The sequence below is a fragment of the Trypanosoma brucei genome, chromosome 10 (genome assembly GCF_000210295.1).
Source record: "Trypanosoma brucei gambiense DAL972 chromosome 10, complete sequence".
Lineage (NCBI taxonomy): Eukaryota > Euglenozoa > Kinetoplastea > Trypanosomatida > Trypanosomatidae > Trypanosoma > Trypanosoma brucei.
Genome location: NC_026743.1, coordinates 1704853 through 1723374, shown reverse-complemented (window position 1 = coordinate 1723374; position 18522 = coordinate 1704853). Strand labels below are relative to the sequence as shown.

The 18522-nt window shown below is 46.3% G+C and overlaps 11 protein-coding genes across 11 annotated transcripts in view; 3 read left to right on the top strand and 8 right to left on the bottom strand.

Moving 5' to 3' along the window:
• The window catches only part of TbgDal_X8670 (hypothetical protein, unlikely), a gene marked incomplete at both ends in the record, with an annotated part of 543 nt that extends 445 nt beyond the window's left edge, over nt 1-98 (bottom strand). The window contains one exon of the mRNA XM_011779739.1: nt 1-98. This exon is cut by the window's left edge and continues 445 nt beyond it. Coding sequence (XP_011778041.1) covers nt 1-98 — 98 coding nt within the window.
• Nucleotides 99-1827: 1729 nt separating this feature from the next.
• TbgDal_X8660 (hypothetical protein, unlikely) lies at nt 1828-2163 on the top strand (the record flags this gene model as incomplete). The annotated part of the gene is made up of 1 exon (XM_011779738.1): nt 1828-2163. One exon carries the CDS (start codon nt 1828-1830, stop codon nt 2161-2163), a length of 336 nt encoding a protein of 111 aa, XP_011778040.1.
• Nucleotides 2164-2758: 595 nt separating this feature from the next.
• Nucleotides 2759-3064, top strand: TbgDal_X8650 (hypothetical protein, unlikely; the record flags this gene model as incomplete). Its single annotated transcript, XM_011779737.1, has 1 exon — nt 2759-3064. The coding sequence occupies one exon, from the start codon at nt 2759-2761 to the stop codon at nt 3062-3064; it is 306 nt and encodes a 101-aa protein (XP_011778039.1).
• A 1108-nt stretch (nt 3065-4172) lies between these two features.
• TbgDal_X8640 (alternative oxidase, putative) lies at nt 4173-5162 on the bottom strand (the record flags this gene model as incomplete). The annotated part of the gene is made up of 1 exon (XM_011779736.1): nt 4173-5162. The coding sequence occupies one exon, from the start codon at nt 5160-5162 to the stop codon at nt 4173-4175; it is 990 nt and encodes a 329-aa protein (XP_011778038.1).
• Nucleotides 5163-5512: 350 nt separating this feature from the next.
• TbgDal_X8630 (ATP-dependent DEAD/H RNA helicase, putative) lies at nt 5513-7579 on the bottom strand (the record flags this gene model as incomplete). The annotated part of the gene is made up of 1 exon (XM_011779735.1): nt 5513-7579. One exon carries the CDS (start codon nt 7577-7579, stop codon nt 5513-5515), a length of 2067 nt encoding a protein of 688 aa, XP_011778037.1.
• Nucleotides 7580-7899: 320 nt separating this feature from the next.
• On the bottom strand, nt 7900-8604 carry TbgDal_X8620 (hypothetical protein, conserved; the record flags this gene model as incomplete). Its single annotated transcript, XM_011779734.1, has 1 exon — nt 7900-8604. One exon carries the CDS (start codon nt 8602-8604, stop codon nt 7900-7902), a length of 705 nt encoding a protein of 234 aa, XP_011778036.1.
• Nucleotides 8605-9225: 621 nt separating this feature from the next.
• On the bottom strand, nt 9226-11877 carry TbgDal_X8610 (NUP93 homolog putative; the record flags this gene model as incomplete). The annotated part of the gene is made up of 1 exon (XM_011779733.1): nt 9226-11877. One exon carries the CDS (start codon nt 11875-11877, stop codon nt 9226-9228), a length of 2652 nt encoding a protein of 883 aa, XP_011778035.1.
• A 456-nt stretch (nt 11878-12333) lies between these two features.
• TbgDal_X8600 (chromatin assembly factor 1 subunit B, putative) lies at nt 12334-13986 on the bottom strand (the record flags this gene model as incomplete). The annotated part of the gene is made up of 1 exon (XM_011779732.1): nt 12334-13986. One exon carries the CDS (start codon nt 13984-13986, stop codon nt 12334-12336), a length of 1653 nt encoding a protein of 550 aa, XP_011778034.1.
• A 69-nt stretch (nt 13987-14055) lies between these two features.
• TbgDal_X8590 (hypothetical protein, unlikely) lies at nt 14056-14409 on the top strand (the record flags this gene model as incomplete). Its single annotated transcript, XM_011779731.1, has 1 exon — nt 14056-14409. The coding sequence occupies one exon, from the start codon at nt 14056-14058 to the stop codon at nt 14407-14409; it is 354 nt and encodes a 117-aa protein (XP_011778033.1).
• An 828-nt stretch (nt 14410-15237) lies between these two features.
• Nucleotides 15238-16650, bottom strand: TbgDal_X8580 (hypothetical protein, conserved; the record flags this gene model as incomplete). Its single annotated transcript, XM_011779730.1, has 1 exon — nt 15238-16650. The coding sequence occupies one exon, from the start codon at nt 16648-16650 to the stop codon at nt 15238-15240; it is 1413 nt and encodes a 470-aa protein (XP_011778032.1).
• Nucleotides 16651-17363: 713 nt separating this feature from the next.
• On the bottom strand, nt 17364-18170 carry TbgDal_X8570 (hypothetical protein, conserved; the record flags this gene model as incomplete). The annotated part of the gene is made up of 1 exon (XM_011779729.1): nt 17364-18170. The coding sequence occupies one exon, from the start codon at nt 18168-18170 to the stop codon at nt 17364-17366; it is 807 nt and encodes a 268-aa protein (XP_011778031.1).
• Nucleotides 18171-18522: the final 352 nt, after the last annotated feature.

Genomic DNA, 18522 nt, shown 5'->3' with positions numbered 1-18522 from the left:
CTTTTTGTAGGAAACGCGTCCCACCTTAGAGAAAGTCTTTCGCTTAAATAGATTGATCCAAAACGAAGGTTCAAGAAAATAAAAAAAAAAAAGGGCATAGCAGCAGCAGGAAGAGAACGAAAGGAAATAGTACTGAAAACATTAAGAGTTGGAGGGAGAATTGAAGTCCAGCTCTTTTCATTCAGTCATTCGTTCATTTTACTCGACTTCTCAGTGAAAATAATTCCTGAAGTCTAAAGATAAATAACACAAACTAACACAGCCTGTGAGTGATGAAATCCACCTTAACGTCATGCATCAGAACCATTTCACTGGTGACTTTGTTTCTTTTTTTTTTTTAATATTTTTACATCTCCTGTTGCTTTTATAATATTAATTCAATGTATTTCCCCTGTTCCCTCCGCGCAACTTCGCCTCCGCGATTTTATACATGATTTCCATGCTGTTTACTTCAGCAACTTTTCCATGCGTTGTGAACATGTCGCGTATATTCATCTAAATGAAACTAAGTTAGAACATAACATAATCATTGCTTTTTGTTTTGTTTTGAAGACTTCATTTCTAAAAAAAAAAATAAAATAAAACAATGATATTAAGATAGAAGATAGAGACAAAACAAGGAAAAGAAGGACGAAGAGGCGAGAAGATGAAAAACAAAACATATCTCAAATCAGAGCGTGAGAGATCAGTGACAAATGCGCCGTCTCTAAACACTCTCATTTTTATATATACATATGTGTCTGCATGTGGAATTTAATAAATATAGGTATGGATGTAGATATAAATATATATTTTTTGTTTTCCTCCCCCTTATAACCTTCTCACCACCATTCAAATGATGAGAAAGAAAGAAACAAACAAACAAATAAAAAGAAAGAAAGGAGGAAGAAAATGTGTGCAACTACGCACAGTCATACATACAAATGCACAAAACATAAAACAGACATGAGTACCTCCCTTCCTTATTTATTTCCTTTCCCCCTTTCTCTTTCTGATGCTGTATAACTGGTGCATAATGGTCATTTGTGTAAATATGAAATAAACGGAGGAAAGTTAACTTTTCTTTTTTTTTCTTTAAAAATCATAACTATCAACTTTGTCCTTCCGTTTCTCTTATATATATATATATATATATTTGTTCTCTCCCTCTTTTTTTATTTGTTGCTGTTGTTTCATTTTTTTTCTTTTTCTCGCCCATTAACCTTTTCCCCGTATTTTCCACCAGTTGATGCGTTTTGAATGATCCTCAAACTTAAGGTTGGTTAAAGTTTGGGACAAAAAAAAACAAAAAAACAACAACAACAACAACAACAGACCCATCGTCATTACAACAACCAAAAGAAGAATCTGAAGGATATAAATGAAAAATGAATAAAATATAACAAAACAAAGCGGATGATGATGATGATAATAATAATAATGATAAGGACGGGAGAGAAAAGGGGGAAAGGGAGTAAAAACAGTGGAAAAAGAAAAGAATTAAAAAAAAACTTTCACCCCGTCTAACTGACCACAACTGCATTTTGGCTGCTTCGAATCGTAAAATATATTCCTTTTTCCTTTTCCTTTTCCTTTTCCTTTTCCTTTTCCTTTTTTTTGTTTTTTTTCTTTTCTTTTCTTTTCCCACCCACCCACCCGCCAGTCCGTCCCTCCTTCACTCCTTTTATTTTTTCCCTTCTTTTATTTTTTTTTCTTTTAACAGCATAAACGACACAAAAACAGAAAAGAAAAAGGTAAAATGAAAAGAAAAGGAACAATAATTATTATAATAAAGAAAAAAAACAGATAGAAAGGAAACTGTTGATAACTGAATAAAAAAGAAAAAAAATGGAGAAAACATACGAGATGCAACCGCCATGTGCATACGGGGACCGCAAATCTTACGACGCTTTTTTTTTTTTAAATAAAAAAAAAATACCTAAACTTTTTCTTTTCTCTAATGGGATTGCCGAACACGTCAGAGCCACAAAACGAACAAAAAAAAATCTCTCTCTTTCTCTCTCTCTCACACACACACAAAAAAAAAGAAGAAAGGATATTGAAGATGACCTAAAATATTTAAAAGATGCACATATTCGTATATACAAATATACATATATACTTCTCCTTTCATTAAACAAACAAAGAAACAAAAAAAAACATTTTCCCCCGCTTCTCATTTGATTTTACCCTTTCGATTACTGGAAGTTTTGTTGTACAAGTGGTTGAATTAAAGAAGTTCCCCCCACACACACACACACACATGAAAAAAAGAAAAAAAAACACACACAATGTTATTCCTATTCCTACCTTTTCCCCTTTCTCTTTTACTCTTCTCTCTCTCTCTCTCTCTCTCTCTCTCTCTCTCTCTCTCTCTCTCTCTCTCTCTCTCTCTCTCTTTCTCTACCACATAAATGAATAATTAAATATTTGTTGCTTTTACTTTCTAAATTACTCTTATAATTATCGTTATCGTTACCGTTACTGCTATTGTTATTATTATTATTGTTGTTGTTGTTTTGTTATAGTAACAAAGGAAAACATATCTCACTTCCCGTCCACTGTTTTATTTATTTAAAAAAAAAACATTCTGTATTTCTAAAGCAACGCGTATATTATTATTATCATAATTGTTTTTATAACCTCTTTCCTTTTTTTTTTTCATTTCAGTCACTTGCTTCTCCCCACCACCCAAACACATGCACACGAACACCAGCAACTTCATACAAATATAAATATAAATACATATACCCATGATTTAAATATATTTATTATATTCATGCGTATACGCTTGTATGAAGTCACCGTCATTTCGTACTCTTTTCTGTTTTCTCTCTTTTTATTTCTTTTTCTTTTTAATGACAGTCTCATGCACACAATAAAGAACACAAAACGAAACAAACCAAAGTGTGCGTGTGTGTGTGTGTGTGTGTGTGTGTGGAAAAAAAAAACTATGTTTGTGCAGCCCTTCACATTACTCCTCTCTCTCTTCTCTCTCTCTCTCTCTTCTTTTTATTATTCCCAAGGCACTGCTTTTATTGTTGCTCCTCCACAGGGGAAGGCATCGCCACATAACACAACATAACACAAACCAAATCTTTCAGTTCACTCATTTAATCATATCGGTTTCATTGGGGGCACCGTACCGTTCCATCTTTTTTTTTTTTTTTATTTTTCATTTTTTCCCCCCTTTCTTTCACTCCGTCATTTCTCCCTCTCGCATAATGTCGAGGAGGAAAATATAACACAACACAACTTAACATAAAACATCCCAAACAAAACCGGAAGCAAATGACGGCAAAACAGCGAGGTCAAATGAAAGAGGAGTAGGAAAGAGAGATTTAAAGAAAAATAATTTATATTTATTTATACAACAAAACAGAAGCAAATATTTCATATGATACGAAAACTTCAGTAATCGATCAATAATGGACGGAACAAAAAACAAACAGTAAAAAAAGAACAAAAAAAAAGGAAAGCAGTCAACGGGATAGAGGATAAAGACGTGGGAAAAGAAAAGGGGAGAAAAAACAAAAAAATCCACGTTGGGAAAAATAGTTTTTTTTCCCTTTTCTTTTTAATATTAAAAATTGTTCCCATCGTTGTCACTTATTTTTGTTTTTGTTTTTTTGAAATATCTCAAATCACTTTCAATAAATCACTAAATATATTTTCTGACTTTGTGTTTCTCTTTTTGTTGCCTCTGCTTGAACATCTGTACCTTTTCTTGCTCCTGTTTCACCTTTTTTTTTTTTGCATCTCTCCTCTTTTTAACCTTCTCCTTCTTCCTCCTCTTTTTTGCTCACAAGCCTTTTTGTTTTTTCTTGCGTTACACATTTTCACTGTAACGTGAGTAAACCTGCGCGCTTCCTTACATCCGATGAGTTCGAGGACGCATATAATTTTCACTGATGGCATCCAAGCACAAATAAGCGAGTGGGAATATAAATATAAATAAATATAAATATATATATATATATAAATATATATTTATATATTCCTCTTTCCCTCTCATTTGACCCTGCCCTCTGCCGATTATTTCTTAATTTCCTCCGCCCCCATCTCCACAATCCACACGCACCACACACACACACACACGAACACAATATTGAGCCAAAAAAAAAAAAGAAACACAAATGCATGCATTCAAATCACTCTGAAAGGCGGAACTCCATCAAAGGTAATGTCAGCTCTTACACGTGTTTGTTTACATTACTCGCAGTTTTGGCGCCTTCGCTTCCAAAATCCGTCCTTGTCTTACCACTTGGTTGGTTGGAGTACATTTCCTCCGGGTTCTTCTTCAGAACAACGAAGGGGTTGACACTGTTTTGCAGGCGTTTTTCGTGCATGTCAGCAAATGTGTGGTTAACGACACGGTGCTCCGCCTCGTCAGCTCGGATCACGTTGATGAGGTCGCGGAATGTGGCATTTTTGCTGAGGTTCCAGTACACGCGAGCCACTTCGGGAACATCATTTTTGGTAGGGCGCAGCCTTCCTTCGTCAATTGCTCTCATAACGCCGGTGTATGTAATGACGGCTTCCTCTTCAAGGTAACCGACAAAGCGGTGTACAAAACGGGGGGAAATCACATAGGCGACCAGGAGGAAGAGGTACATAATGGCTTGCGTAATAATGATGGAAACGCGTAGGGGGAGCCCTGGCTGGCGAAGTTCAATGAACGTCATGAGGTGCATGCGCTCATTCTCTGCTTCAACAAGAAGAGTGTTAATCCAACCCTTGTCGCGCGTCATGTACCGCAATGATGAAAGGTGGCGCAACATTCCACCGACCATCCCCGGGACACCGGCAACAGTTTCAAGAAAAAGGCAGCGGCTGATGACTTTGCTCTCCGTGATGGAACCGAAACGGTAGAGAGAGAATGTGTCAAATAACCAGCGGCAGGTGCGGACGCTGCGGTAGGCGAGTGTATCAACGAGGCCGTTTGGCTTCTTGTGCGTTATGGCCACATTCTCAATATCGGGAAGGCTCCAGGTGGGGCGGTCCTCACTGCTTTCATCGGAAACACGCAAAGGAACGACAGGCACGGTTTCCAAAAAACTGAGACGGTTCAGTTGAGTGTGTCCCCACACAGGTGTTTTGGCGTCAGACTTCTGGCGGCAAGCCGTCCGGAGCACCCAAGGCGCAGCTGCGGCAGTGATCCTCGATGCGTGGTTACGAAACATTCCTCAAGGATGTAGTTTTAAAATTTGTCTGGATGTATTGTGGTCACTTAATGTTGTATTTCTTTTCGTGTGGCAAAGGTTTTTTCTTTTTCTTTTTTGCTCTTGGTGTCAAGATATTACCTCTGTAGTGAGTATATAAAGGAAAGGTGAACACATTTAACAGATAAACGCAATATCGGGGAAAAATACATCGCGTTTGTGGGGTGAAGGGGGGAGGGAAAGGTGGTGCAAAGGCAGTAATTAATCTCGATCGCGTGATTAATAGGGGTTGAGCAACCAGCTAAGCCAAAAACTTTTAAAGCACTGACATGAGCCGCACGGAAAGCCAACTTTCGCCTCCTTTCAGGGGTTCAAAGAGGCCTAAAGTTCTTGTTCAGCCTGTCTTGCTTATAATCCGGGAAGCGGGGTGTTGCGCGTCCCAGAACAGGGGCCTGCTGCTGCGGGTCCCTCGGTCGATATCGGCGTGTCGGATGGTAAAATAAAGAAGTTTTAAACACATCGATGAGGGATTGTCGCGCATATTCCTGAAGTTTTGGCGGAATCAGTTGCTGTGTTTGTCGCAGATGTGCTACAAGTGGCTTCGCCAACCGTACATTCTCCGGTTGGAAGAACGTGTAACAGTAACCCCGCAGCCCTCGCCTTCCGCAACGGCCACTGCGATGCACCCACGTCTCGAACTCAGTTGGTACGTCATAATGGACAACATATATCACATCAGCAAAGTCAATGCCACGACTGAGAATATCCGTGCATATGAGACAAGTGGAGGCACCTTTGCTGAACAGTTTCATCGTACCTGTTTTCCCCGTGGCGGACGAGTGGGATGTGAGTGTTGTCACACGCAGACCGGGTACAAGGTTTTGCAACCGCTCACACACGTACGCCACATTATGGCGCGAATTACAGAATATGAGGGTTCGCTGATCCTTACGCAACTTACCGCTGCTGTAGAGCCAAGCCAACCTGCTGATTTTCTCTGCTTGCGAAACCATAAAAACAACATGCGTTATGGATGCGCAAACCGCAGCTCCACATATGGAACCAGGAGCGGGAGCAATCGGGTGCCCGAGCTTATCAGTTTTCACATCAACCAAAACGAAACGGTGAGATGGAAGAAGCATCTGTTCCTTAATCATCTGGTACACAGATGGGGGAAGCGAGGCACCGAAGAGCAGTCGCTGAGGACGCTGCGGACCTTTGGGAAGTGCACCAAGTATGATCTTTACTTTCTCGAAGTGATTGGTAGATAATAGGTCGTCAACCTCATCTAAAACAAGCACTTTAACTCGCTTCAGCGATAACTTGCGTTTGTACAGGGCAGGAAGCATGGTCTCCGGTGTGGTGATTAACACATCACATCCCTCAAGTGCGTTCAGGTGGCGCCTCTGCTCCTCCGCACTGGAGGCGCGAACGAGAAACTTAACGCGGAAGTCTGCATCTAACTTCTTGCAAAGATGATATACCTGCATGACGAGTTGGGAAGTAGGAACGAGTACAAGAAGGAGGGGCTCGGCCACGGATGACAGCTCACTCACCCACATGGGAGACCGCTGCTGCTTCGCTGCATCCTCTGGAACGGGGTCCGGGTGCGGTTGCCCAGTCAGGGGACAAACTCTCACCTCTTTCACCGACAACTCACAATAACGACACACTTCACCTTTTTCCATTTTGTCTTGCATAAGCTTTTCGATGTTGGGTCTATTCAAGTCTTCACTAACACTGCCTGTGAGGTTCGAACTACCATCTGTTCCGGCGTACATCGCCAGACGTAGCATAGACGGAAACAAATAACCGAACGTTTTGCCTGTTGCGGTGGGTGCGATGCAAAGAATATCCCGATGCTCCAACGCAAGAGGGATTGCCGCGCGCTGCACGGCTGTCATGTCATTCCAATTGCGAGTCCGCTGAAGCTCCAGCAACTGTCGCCTCAGAGTCTCACTTGGACACAGCTCGGCTAGATCTTTAAAAAACTGTGGTGCAGAAGGGGGAAGCTCCGCGGGCATGCCGTACCGATCCGCAATTGCTACCTTGTAGGGCGACTCCTCTGCGCAACCAGCGTTCGCTTCACCACTTAATCCGCTGCTACCGCTAATGCCAGTATCATTTTCGTAGTTTCCAACGCCGTGATCGGAGTTATGGTGTGCGCCTGTAGTTGCCGCAACATCCCGCACAATCTGCCTCAATGTTACCTTGGAAAGGTTGGCCGCCCCTGTCGCCTCACAATTCCTTTCCAAAGGGGGTCTTTCACCACCACCCAGCACATCAACCAAATCCAGTGGATTGCGACCATGATTGAGGGCAACTTCACTTGTGGCATTATTTGTGGAAGCACTGCAGAAGCGAAGCGGAGTGACAGGCGTATCCCTCGTCTTGCGCAGAATCAATGGGGTGTGCAGACGCCTCGCGAAGCGCCTCATCAGGCTTTGCGGTGGCTTTGTCTCAACTTGTGCACAGACAAGTTGTTTGCCCCGCTTCTCAATCGCTCCCTCCTCCTCTCCACGTATTTGTGTGAAGGGGAGTAAGCCACCTAGTTCCGCCTAATCGTGTTGTATCGCAACCATGCCGATTTACGTGTTTACACCAGGAAATAAAAAAAAAAAAAAAAATACGAGCAGTTACGTTTAAACAGCGAAGAAGTAACCAAGAACAGTACTTATCAAAACAAGAATGGAATATTTCATTAAGAGCGACTGGCACATCTGCAACTGCAACTGCAAACAGCACCGAAGCATTACACTCATTTACGCTTCAGCAGACTTTCAGTGTTAATGCGACGCCTCATTTCCCTGTATGCATGGAGTTGATTTGATAGATCATCGTCTACACATGTTCCCCCCTCCAATGTAATGTGTGGACTTGGATTTGACCGCTGGGGAGCCACACATGTGAGTAGTGGAAGACCCGCTTGCTCATGCACTTCAATCAGAGTACGCACGTAGAGCGAGTCATCGATAAAGGGCATGACCTTCAGGGCCCCAGCCTTGTGTAGCGCCAACAGAAGCCGCTTTTCGCCGTCTGACACGCGGCAACCGAGGCTTGTTATCACGCCCTGGTTGTCTCGTGCTGTGGAATCTATATCATCCACGTACCTTTGTAGAGTTCCCAGAGAAATTTGCACCTTTACTGGTGATGTTTCGATGGCTGGCTGCGTGGCATACAGGAAAAAGGTCAAATAAACCCCAAAGGCTCGGCTGTTAGGAGCAGCGTCGGGCGGCAGTGTGATGTACGCTGCAGCAAGCTGCAACAGATTCTCCACAACATCTTCGAAGTATGGCTGCGTCGCACCGGCACCTGCATAGTGCATATATTCTACGTTAATACGATCAAAGAGATCCTTGAACGCATCGGGTGTCAACGCAGCGGGAGTTAGTAGTTGTCGGCTGAGGGCCTCTTGGTAGAGCGTTACAAAGTCAGTAGCAATGAGAACAAGACGCTGCTGCATGGGAGTAACACCCTTCCCCCTTTCTGGGGAGCTAAACAACACTTCTGCCCTAATAGTTGTGATGTCGAGAAGATAAGTTACATCTGAAGGTCTTACAGCACGACTTTCACGGCGTTCACGCCATATAAAGCGTGGTGAGACAGTTTACCGCAAGCACATTAGGTAGACTGGCGCCTGGTGGCACAAGAGGGCACGATGTGTCCACCCATCATATGATTTCAGTCTTCTTTTAACGTTCACCTCCCTCCTTCACCCAATCAACAAGTTACCGCCCCCTCTAAAGCTCCAGGCGAGAACCATAGCCAAAACCATGTATAGCGTGTTAAAGAAGGTGCTAGAAAAATGACAAGAGATCGCTCCGGTCGACCTTCTCTTCCTCTTTGCTTTGTATTTTGCTATTTTCTGCCTTCAGGTCTGGTACCAACAGAATCACTTCAACACACCTCATATTCCCCCGTCAGAAAACTTGCCTCCCTAACCCTACCTTTATTCTTTCAAGCTTCCCCAACTGTTCAGCAAGACCCAACTGATTTCGTGTCCTCCCATTTGTTCCCCTATTCGGTCATTCAACTCACTAGAGAAGGGGGGAGGGAGTGTTCGCCAGTATCGAAATATAACGCTTCACTGCACAAACAACCGCTCTAGAACGATTAGCTCATCTAAGAGAGAGCGGTTCATATGCCTCTTCCAGCGACGCACCCATGCAATAATTTGCTGTGCCTGATTTCGTTGCAACAGCAGTTCGTCACTCGCCCCATCATGCAACGCCCTCTGCTCTTTCACAAGACGCAACAACTGCCGCAGTGCGTGGATAATGATCGGTGGCGCCGCAGTTGCCACGGTGTCTGGTGCTGTATCAAAAAGTTCTGCACACCGCTCAACATCGGCGGGACTTGCCGGGACAAAAGGAAGGTTACAGAAGCATCGTACTGCCATCTCGGCGTTACCGCGCACGGCGTTAGCGTGCACTTCGCCCATCCGGCACAGCAGGTGGAAAGTGTCCGTCTGGGCCGATGGAATTACACATTTCGTTTGCGCCAACCGCTCCCGAAGAACGGCGGCGTGCACGAAGAGATTTGCACTTTCACTCGTAGGTTCATTGTGAAATGCCTGTGCGAGTGCTGGGCAAATCTTCTGCACAGCGCGGCTGAGTGCATACCCTGATCGAGCGTCATCCGAAACGAGTGTGGCAGCATGGTCCAACACCGTTAGTACATGTACCGCAAGCTCTGTCTTTCCCCGTGCGATTGCGTCCTCAGCGATGCGCACCATTGCATCCAAAAGTTCGTTGGGGGGTACACCCCCGTGTTGAAAGAGCGCACCATCGTTACTGCCACCACCAGCACGGTGACCAAATAGCCTCGCACACACCAATTCGTTACTGCAGTAGTCCACAAACGTGTCTATAAGACCAGTGCGAAAGAAGTACCAGAAAATGGCTGGTCCTACTTGGGAAGCATTCATCCGACGTCTGTCGGCGTCGAGCAGTGCGATGGAGCAGTACTGCTGTATGGCACGGCTAAGGTCGAGTGGAACCTCCGCATCACTGCATTGTAGCATCTTGCTGTTGTGAAAGCACATCGCGAGGTGGACACCATCGACGTATGTGGAGTCATTTTCCGTCAGCAGTCGAACCCCCGAGGACGGCAATAATGCATGGAACATTAAAGACGCCAAACGAACAACATTACCGCGTGTCAGTGCGACCAGATCCTGCATATCATCTAACAGTAACCGCTGCATATCTGACAAGGACTGTATCTTCTCACTGTTATTTGCATCAACGGTGTGGAGACAAAAAAGTCGTATCCATAACGTGTCTTCCAGCGACCGGGCAACCTTTGACGACAATGACGCTACTGTCGATTGAACCACCTCATTGCTCTCCCCAGTTTTCCCCGCAAGCAACAGAAAGAGAACAGTATGTCTGTAGGGATCTGAGCGTGTGCAATCCTCTGAATAAAGAGCACGAAGTTCTAACGGGCAAGACGGTGTGTACTGTTCCATCACGTTCCCCGAGGCATAGGAACTAAGAGTCTTTTCCACTAAACCGAAACCAGCAGCAGCCGCAATGGCTGCCGCCGCATCGTAGCGGCCGCAGCGCATCGAGGTAAATATGTGTGCCCACGGATTAGATGAGGAAGTGTAGCGCTCCACAACGCCGATGAAGCGGGTTGCGTGCATGTTTTCCATATCAGAGAGGCGATCTGACTCGACCTTCAGCATGATGGAGAAAACCGCCGCCAAAGCCTTCCGTTCCATCACCCGCCGGCTGGAGCTGACGTAAGTTATTGATGTCGCTGCAGAGCCACGTTCTATTATGGGCTGCAAGATGTGCCCAACGGTGGTCCACAGAACGGCCACCTCCTCCACTGAATTTGGAGTGTCGTCAACAACGTGATTGGTAAAGTGTGAACTCCATTTTTGCGGCGGCTGAGTGTGAACGATGTGCGCAAAGGCAGAAACTTTGGCGAGGGCCTTCGTCGATGCGGTGTCACGACCGTTTAGCAGCGCTACAACACCTGCATGAGACTGCAACGCGGTGCCCGCAGCGGCTACACCGTTAACTGCCCCCCCAAGTGTACTAGCATGCATCAACTGGCCGTTGCTGATGCTGTTCCTGCTGTTTCCTCCCCTGCCACCACCGCTTCCAGCCTTTAATGAAGCGGTTTCAAAAACATCTGCAATTTCAACACTGTACTTTTCCCACGAAGAGCGTATGATGGCCTCCGAGCGCTCTTGCATCATCTCACCTACGCGTTGGTGCATCTCGTCTACACTCCGTTGCATGATCTCGTGACGACGGTTCGCCACAAACACCTCCAGTGCGGTGCCCAGTTCGTCACTCGCTTGTGTATCCCACGGTGCATCGAGGCTATCCAACTGGTTTCTCCCTACAATAGGCAGTTGGTTGGTGTGTAATTGATGAAGGAGACGCAGCTGCTCCTGAAGGTTGAAACCAAGGCTTGCCATAAAGAGTTCTACCGATGCCTGTGAAGAGGTTGCTTGACCAGCTACCTGTGCCCACAACCGTGCATCCGTGGCTGTTTTGCGCGACATTTCGTATGTGCTGAGGCCGTTTCGGACAACTCGCGTGTCTATGTCGCTAACCAACAGTTGCCTTGCGCGCGCAGTAAGGCGCGTTATGTTACCGCGGACGTCATTGTTAGGATCCACTGAACCGCCAGAAGGCACGGCGCTCGTTGACTGGTTGTGGCTGTGCGCTATGAGTATTCCACCTGGTGCATCCGTGAGGTTTGGGATGGACATCATTTAAATTACGACCCCACCCGCCCCCAGTTGCACTGCCGCCCTTAACAAAACTTAATATGAAAAAAAAGGAGAAATATTCCTCAATATTAGCTTCCCTTTATTTTACCTTTTCCTTTCTTCTGTTGCGTCTGGTGCAGAGTGAGAGTGGAGTTTACAGGGAAGAGCAGGAGTACTAGTTTAAAAAGTTAATGGCACACAACCAACTTCACGCACCCGTCCCGATCCGCCACTACGTGGCTTATTGAGGCGGCGCATTTGCACAAATTCGTCAGTACAAACGTAAGTTATAGGCGGTTGAAGACATGGGAAAAATTAAAAATACCAACGACAATAACAAATGCTAGCATCTGACTGAGTAATATACCTCTTATCCTTTTTCTATTTGTGTGTGATAACTTTTTCTAAGACCAAAGATTTGGCCAAATTATAGTTTAGGGGAATGATGGAGGTGAATATTTAATCGTTGAGGTTATCCATAAGTTTGGAAAGCTCACCAAGGCTCACAGCAGTATCTGGTTCCTCTTTTGCCGGATACATTTCCTGCGCTTGTGGCTCTAACTTCTTTTTCTTTTTCACCGGCGCGTGCACGACAGTGTTACTGCTCGCGTTTTCCGACTCTTCACCACCAACGGGTTCCTTTTTCGTTGTTGCATTAGTCGTTTTTGTTGCTCCTCTCCCTGGTCCCAACGTTTCACTTTGCGTTTTCACATTCTGCAACACGGTGCACAACCTCCTTGTCGTTGGTTTCTTGGAGAACAAAGGCAAACGGTGGGCAACACCGAGAGAACCGCCAGTTGATATGACGGTAATGTAACCATCAAGTCCAGCCGTTAAAAGGTAAGATGCGTCAGGGCTCCATGCCACATCGTAGATGCTGCGCATATGTAAATCCGTGAAGTCACTGTGCCGAACTTCACTGTCTGTGGTATATACCATGACAGCATCTGCAGTCCATACTGCTAATGCCATGCGGTAATCAGCGGGGCCCCACGAACCTTTTTCTTCTGCTGTGGGTCCACTTTTTCTCACTTGGTTGCTTACCTCAGCTGCAGTCGTGTCGTTTTGTTCTTCATTACACGTTATTTCATCTATGGGTTCCAGGAAACACGGGGCCCATTGTACACCTCGCACCTCCGCATCACCCCGCACCGTTAAGCGGGCTGCAACTTTATCCGGAGCGTTACGTATGTACATGTAAACGCAATGTACCATAGAATTCTTCCAACGGTCCTCTCCTGCAGCGGCTCCAGCTGTCGCATCTTCCGACCCACCACCACTGCAAGCGGAACGTGAGTGTTTGTGTTGGGAAACTTTACCGTACGGCACCGCAAGAATCGCACCATCCGGCGACCATGCAAGGCGTCGATATGATGCACTACACGACTCGCCAATAAAATCTCCCTGTGCCTTTCGCTGGGATACCAGAGAGGCTCGCTTCGCTCCGTGCTTCGGTCCTTGCATAATATACAATGCTGGCCCACTGCCGCAACTAGCAACATAGTGCATCCAAGGATCCCACGCCACACCACGACAAAACTTGCTGTGTGCCTCCTGAAGCTGCACCACCGGCATGGTGCTTCCCTCAAGATCGTGCAGCACAACCGTCCCATCACCACCGGCACTGAGGAGGTAACGCGAGTCTGGCGAGAAGCACACATCGTGCACATCAATCACGTGTCCGGAAAGATGTCTATAATCCTTCCATTGCTCAGGCTCACCATCTCTACCGCTCTCCTTCCACCACAGGCATATTTTTCCATCACAGTGACCCGAGGCGATAAGACGGCCGTTTGGTGCCCACCGTGCGGTCAAAGGCATCCACGGTGTTACCCCACCACATATAAACTGAACGCAATCTTCCATGCCGCTCTCACTATTTTTAAGCCACCGGTCAATTGCAGCGATATTGAGGTTCCATAGGCGTATGTATCTGTCGCCACCTGAAGTAACTATGCGATCTTCTACTCGATTGTAATCTATAGAAACAATACCTTCGATACTACCTCCCTGGAGACCAAACTGCAGCGCCTCATCGTCGATTTCCCTCCAATGCCACAGGACTTCTAGCGTGCGCACCCGCAATGGATTTTGCTGAATGGATGTTGCCATTTGCGTGCGACACCTAAAACTTGCATATGCACGTAAATAAATGGCAAAAAGGTAAGTGCGAAAAATGAGATGAACGGAAGATCAGCACTTATATCACTCGGAGGGACAAAACAAGCAAAAAAAAAAATTCATGACAATCACAAAAAGAGAGCTTGTAACCAAAAAAAAACAACAACAAATGAGATAGGAAAAGGAACGACAGGAACCAAATGCATCACTCCCCCCTTTTTGCCTCAGCTCCTGCATCTGATAAATTCAAAGTGCGCGCCACACATCCCAAAGGCAGATGCACATCTACACATTTTTTTTCTTCCTCTCTCTTTCTTTTACACACCAACGAAGAAAATGATTGCTGCGAGACGTTGGTGTCAATCCGCTTTGTATCTTTTTTTTTTTGGGGGGGGGGTTGGGGTATGCCTTTAGAGTAAGACACACCGCGATGCCGGAGTGCGCTTGAAGGAAAGAGATAGTGGGTATAACAACAAAATGCAACGGCAACTGCAAAAAAAAAAAACAAAAAAAAAGAAAAGAAAAACGATGGAGATCCACTTTTTCGCGCGGGTCGAAAGTCTTACCTACTTTCCCCCCCTTTTGGAGCTATTACCCAACACTTCAATTCTTTTTTCTCCTTCTTGATGACAGGGTTGAGAGTCCACATTCGCAGAGGATGTTACGCACAAACATATGCACACACCATCGCAAGGCCCCCTTTTTTTTCTTGGGAGTGTGTGGATTGTTTAAAGTAAGTAGGTAGGTAGAATAAAATAAAAATACACACACACAGATATACACATGTGTAAAGGAGCAAATGGATATACATATGGTTCCCCACATACGTATATGATGTGGGTCCACAAATTATGGGAGTGAAGAAACCAAGCAACAATCATGTGCTCTGTCTCACTGTTGTCATCGTTGTTTGGGTGTTTCAATTGACGATCATATATTCTGAAAAAAAAAATAAAGATCACGACATTCGTAACGAACCAAATGAGTGAGGGGAACAGAACAAATAGATGAGTAAAAAAATAAAATAAAATGGACCTAATCACTTAATATATATGTTAGACGGAGAGAAAGGAAGTAGAGAGACACCGATATCGCACCAGTAAGTTACACCTGTGCGCGAAAAGAAGGTCGATAATAAGTTGAGGGCCAACTTATAAACATGGGCAACGTTGGGATGTGAAGTAGATCCACGTGGCATTGTCGACCTTTCCACTTTCTCTGCCCAACTTCACTCCCCCTGTTTCATCTTCTCCCCGATGTCTCAACTACTCCTCTCTGTGACGGCGGCAACGCTGCCCATATCGTTACTTCCCCAGCTGGGGACCGTTGCCTTTCCATTGGCTCTCCCCAGTTGAATGGAGTGTTGGAATGTCGGACACCCGCACACCAACCGTCTCGTGAAAGATGCCGGATGATGAAACCCTCCACCATACGCAGCATCCGCTCCAATTCCACACGGCAGTTTACCAATACCAGCATGCCTGCCGCTGTGGTTCTAATGGAATATGGGAAGAAAAGCACCCTGTGCCTGTTCTCCTCGACACAAAACCGATCCACCTTCGCATTGAAGTCACGCAGCTCTTCTATCCATATTCCGGACTCCTTCCCAAGCAAAACCATCGGCGGTGCCTCGTACGCGATGGCCGGAGGAAACCACTTTCGGACGCGGGAGCCACTCGCCATCATCACGGCATGTTTGAAACGATCCTTTACAGAAATCGGGGTGGATGGTGGGGAACGAGCGGAGTACGCTTGTGGTGGGTTTGGCGGCACCGAATCTCGGTTCGCATCCGACACTCCCTGAAATGCAGAACGTTGGGGTGCGTTGGTGTGAAAGAGATGGGCAACTTCCCACCCAACAAACGGATCAACGAGAATCACACTGCAGCACACCGCGCGGTGTGCCGTTTCGGGCGCTGCCGCGGCGTAAGGACCTAAGCGTAGGGAGCTGTATCGTTCCTGTAGGTATAGTAAAACAAACATCCCTGCTAGGTTACTTCCGCCAAGGACAACCCGCTGTGCGCGCGCTCTTTGCCTTCCCAACTCTAGCAAGACAGAAAGGCGCTTTACAGTCTCTTTCTGTCCACATGAGCCATTGAGGGGCACTGCTACGACCAGCGCATTGCAACGCAATGACTGAGCAAGCCTGATAACGAACTTATGTATGGCTGGTCCATCTTTCTCCCACGGCATTACCAGCCACACCAAAAGGGGAGCATCACATGCACCGCACACTAGAGTGCCCGAGCCTTGAAGAAACAGACGATAGAACTGCACATTTTCTGCAAACTGCTCCAGACGGCGTTTGAATGGAGTGAGGGAAGATACAACACTGCCGTAGATAGTGATCAGTGTTGGCTGGTAAGATCCATTCATGAAAGAAGTTAAGCACTGCCCCAAGAAAACGAGTGCTACCACCTCACACCTGTGATGCGGTTCCTCAGGTGTTTCCTGCTGGTGGAAACGGCATTCCGGTGGGGTTTTCCCGTCCAGTCCATAGTTCCATAGAATGCAGCGTTCGGCAGCACTGTTAGAGAGACGGGCCACTACGTCTGTCGCGTGACGGACGATTACCCGAAAAGTTGACAGAGCGCCTGTCCACAACCTTCTGCAACCCACCATCCTATCTACATCAGCCAGGTAGAAGCAGCGCATCAAATAAAAAGTAGATGAGAGAAAGGATCAATTCATCATTGAGTCGTCCCACTTTAACTAATTTTTTTGTAGCTTCAACGATCCCTGTGCCTCAGCGGCGGTGCAGGAAAAGTTACTAAGAATGACGGCACTCAAAGGTTGAATACCCAAACTTTACTTTGATGCTGCTTACTTTCGTCCCGCAACGTTTCTCCGTTCACGTACCGCATGCATAAAAAAGAGAACATTGCAGTGTGACCGACGCGGTAACCCCCCCCCTGCCCCCCGCAGATAAGGAAATACACCAGAAGCTGCCACGAGCGCATATGGGGATTCCACCGTCTCGTTGCGCCCTTCCCTCCCAAGTTTAACTTGTAACCTTTTACGAGGTGGAAAGCAACTGCGTTTAGGGGCAATAATTCTTTGAAAACCACGCGAAATGTTAATACCACCTTGTTTTATCCTTCTTCAGTGTTTCCGCACCTGACGGCGTTATCACACAGCGTCACCGGGCCATGTAGGCGCGTGATCATTCGACCTTCACTTCCTTGTAATGGAGTACTGAGAAGGTTCTCGGGAGAAGAGTTTCACTGTGGCCGACCCAATCAAACTGCCATCCCCTCAACACGGTTCAAAGCTACCAGAAGACTGAAAATGTGAAGATTCGCACCTAGTGTCTTTCCTGGGTGGTGGGTTGAACTACCGTGGCACGCACACAGCAGTTGCCCCAACCTTTACTTCATTTTGGCGCGTAACGCCTCCAGTTTCGCCTTTAGACCACTCAATTTCCTTTCTTCCTTTGTGGGTCCGACTGTCTGCGGTGTTTCCTGCTGCTGAACCGGTTTCATGGCCGGGTTTCCCGCACGTTCCGTCTTCTGACGTTTTAGAACCCTTGAGTTGGGGTCTGTACTTCCACCCTCGTACTCACAATGCGAACTGCTTCGCAAATAATTAGAAAAGGACACCCCGGGATTTACTGGTCCACTCGTTGCTTTATCTATTAGATTCTCTCTAGCCCACCGTCGACTGGGGCCTCCGACAGCTTGTTGCATACGACCCTGCAAGCGCTTTGCCCTGTGTTCTTCTCTGCTCTTTTTCGCTATTTCAGAGGCCACCTCTGCGTAACGTTGTCTCGACGCGAAAAAAGGTTTTGGTGGCCTTCCCTTTGGTAATTCACCACCCGTCTTCGCAAGCCATCGCTCCGTTTTTCTCCTCAATAATTCTTCTCTCTGTTGCTTCTCCTCTGATTGCAAGTGCTCGCGTCGCCGTCGTGACTCGGCCAGACGGTAGGTATAATGAGGATTGGCGTGGAGTGCACTCACTGTGACACCTTTCCACGTGGCCCCCGTGAGTGCTGAGACGACATTTTTCGCCCCTTCAACTGAGAAATGTGCGTAGCGGCGCACACGGCCGTTGCTGTCAAGCCCGAGGTCAATGCTGTGTGGTTGGCCTCCGGTGCGATTGCGGATGAACTCCGCAATCTCACGTTTTGTGCATTCGGGTGGGATATTCTTCAGGCATATGCGCTTCGATGGATCCATGAGGCAAGTATTATATTTCCTCTTGGTCGTTTGTCCTGAGCAGTTATGACAGTTAAAACAAAATAACGCGATCAAAACTCAGTCCATGCACCAGAACCCGCGTACAGTACAAGCGTGACGTTTTCCGTGGTCGACTTGGGTGAAGCGAGCGGTCACACTTTTATTGTTTCGTTATTCTGCTTCTGCACCGGCACCGTAGAAGGAGAGACAAAGGGGAACGACAACGATTGAACAAATTATATCAGAATAAGGCATGGAGGGTCATAGTTGTAAAACACGGGAGGGCCGCATCACAGCCCACCAGCAACAACGTATCAGGTGTCCAGTCCCCAGAAAAAATACACCACAGTTG